The sequence below is a fragment of the Microtus ochrogaster genome, chromosome 7, assembly GCF_000317375.1.
Source record: "Microtus ochrogaster isolate Prairie Vole_2 chromosome 7, MicOch1.0, whole genome shotgun sequence".
NCBI classification, from domain to species: Eukaryota; Metazoa; Chordata; class Mammalia; order Rodentia; family Cricetidae; genus Microtus; species Microtus ochrogaster.
Window position 1 is genome coordinate 28,959,714 of NC_022014.1, and position 2,440 is coordinate 28,962,153.

Below are 2,440 nucleotides of genomic sequence, written 5' to 3' on the forward strand. Positions count from 1 at the left end.
CAGGGTCTGGGCATCAGGTGGAGAGGCAGGGTCTGGGCATCAGGTGGAGGGGGCAGGGTCTGGGCATCAGGTGGAGGGGCAGGGTCTGGACAGCAGGTAGAAGGGACTCTGGGCTTCCTTTGCTTGTTTGTTTTGAGACAAAGTCTCACTATGTGGCTCGATTTGAATTCCAAACTTAAGGATTAAGATCTCCTTGCCTCAGTCTCCTGTGTGCCACCATGCTTAGCCTGAGATCTGGGGTGTTCGAGGGGCTAAAGTGGAAGGGCTGCTAGGATACAGTCAGACAAATGTCAGCCCTCAGGGTTCGCCTCACTTCTGGGCTTTCCTTCCTCTGCTTCCCTCAGCTCTGGAAGCATCTGAAGAACTCACTGCGGATTCTTTTCCATCACTTTTTCCCCAAAGGTGAGTGGGTGCCTGCGTGGTCTCCCGGGTATGTGGCTTGTCCCCTTTGCTCCAGTCCCAGTTCCCACCGGGCACCTGTCTTTCCCTGCAGACAAACTAGCCGCTGGTCTGAGCAGCCGCCCCATGTACATGCGCTGCATCACGGACCCCAAGAACCTGTGCTCAAGGATGCCTTCCCGATTTCACGGCCCCGGTTTCCTCCTGGGGCGTCTCAGTCACTTGGACTCTTGGATACCAGACACAAATGATGAGAACGTTTCTAGGTGCTGCTGGATGCCACCCCAGTGTGGACATGGCAGAGCTCCTACAGAAGATCCGTGGGAACTGTGGAAAGAGGAACTGATGGGAGCTGGGGAAGCCCCTCAGGCCACAGTCATGAAGACTCAGGCGTCTTTGTTTTTCAGGTCAGAGGTTTCTCCCCAGATTCCAAAGATATGCCAGCTGAACACGAGCATACTTCCTCCTTCCTCACCCCAGGAGAACAAGACCAAGTCAGATGACAGCCCACCCCACACTCTGGCCCAGACTCAGCCTTCAGAACGCACTCAGTTAAGGGCACAGGGCCTTGAATATACCTCAGCCCAGACCCCACCAGCCCACGCGCCAGATTTTACCTCAGCTCCTATCCCAGCCCTCAGTGGAAGCCCAATACCAGCCAAGGCTTTACCCCCAGCCCCCACCCTGTCCTATCCCCCAGTCCAGGCCCCAACCCATAGTAAAACCCATACCTTCGATGAGGCCCAGTCCCAGAGCCTGCCCCCTATCACACTCCAGGGGCCAGCCCACAACCCTGAACAAACCTCAGCCCACACATCACCTCAACTCCCAATCCAGGCTCCTGCTGATGCTTCCTTCCAATCCCAAGGCCATGACCCAGTCCAAATTCTAGTACACACCTTGACCCACCCCCACGCTGAAGGACCTGAGCAAACATCTCCAGCCTCAGCACATGGGCCATCTCATTCCCTACTTCCCTCGTGTGCCCATACCCCAGGGCCTAGCCCAACCTCTGCCCCAGCCCCTTGTAGTCTGGCCCCTGTCCCAGCCTGTGCCCCAGATCCTGCTCTAGCGCTGTCTATGACCATGAAGACTACCCAAGCCTCTGCTCAAGTCCCTGTCACCACCTCTACCCCTACCCTACCTCCCGTTCCTTCTATGCTGACTTCCTTTTACCCCCACCTCTCCACTGGCCATACGGTTTATGATGCTCGCCGAGTAAAGCAGAACGTCTCCTGTAAGTACAGCTCCCAAAGCTCGAGGTGTTTCAGGAAGGACTTGAACATCTCCAGGCCCCACGAAGTGAAGGGTCTGGTAAATTCTGGCACTGCTGAACAAGCACAAAAGCAGCATGGGGAAGACAGTGCTGAGCCTCCCACCGGCTCTATACTTGGTTACATGGAGTTGGGGAACATGGAATGGAAAATCTCAGATAATGCCAAAGATAAGTTCTCCCAGCCCAAGACCTTCCCTTTCTGCAGCTTTCATCCTTGCTGTTCTGAGAGCCAAGACGGAGACTCCCAGGCGCCAGTCTATCCCAAGTTCCTGGTCTACACACAGGATGTCACTCCTAAGCCTTGTTTTCATTCTCCAAGCACTGCTCAGTACAAACTGCCCCCCACACCCTCACCGTGTACTCTTGCTCTGCCCCTTGTTTCTCCCAGAACGTTTGTGCTTCCTCAATCTTCCCTTAAGAAGCCCCCCAACCTAGCGCAAACCCCAGCCTTTCTCTCAGCATCCAAGTCTCCTCAGGCTGCTCACTTCTCTATCCCTCCTCAGTTCTCCACTATTTCTCAAACCTTAGTCCAACCCCTAAACCCTGAGAATCAAAACTTTAACCAAGACTTTGGCCTTCAAACAACCCCAACCCTTGTCAATGATTCTGGAGTTCCCAGGAACTCAAGTCTTACCCAAGATCCAGGACTCCAGAAGAATCCAAGCCTTAACAAAGATCCAGGACTTCAGAAGAACCCAAGCCTTAACAAAGATCCAGGACTCCAGAAGAACCCAAGCCTTAACAAAGATCCAGGACTCCAGAAGA

The 2,440-nt window shown here is 54.2% G+C and overlaps 1 protein-coding gene across 1 annotated transcript in view; it reads left to right on the plus strand.

Annotated features, from left to right (window-relative positions):
- Spem3 (SPEM family member 3) overlaps positions 1-2,440 on the plus strand; it is a 5,283-nt gene that overhangs the window by 1,029 nt on the left and 1,814 nt on the right. Inside the window, 2 exon segments of the mRNA XM_026780061.1 lie at positions 345-402; positions 494-2,410. Coding sequence (XP_026635862.1) covers positions 345-402; positions 494-2,410 — 1,975 coding nt within the window.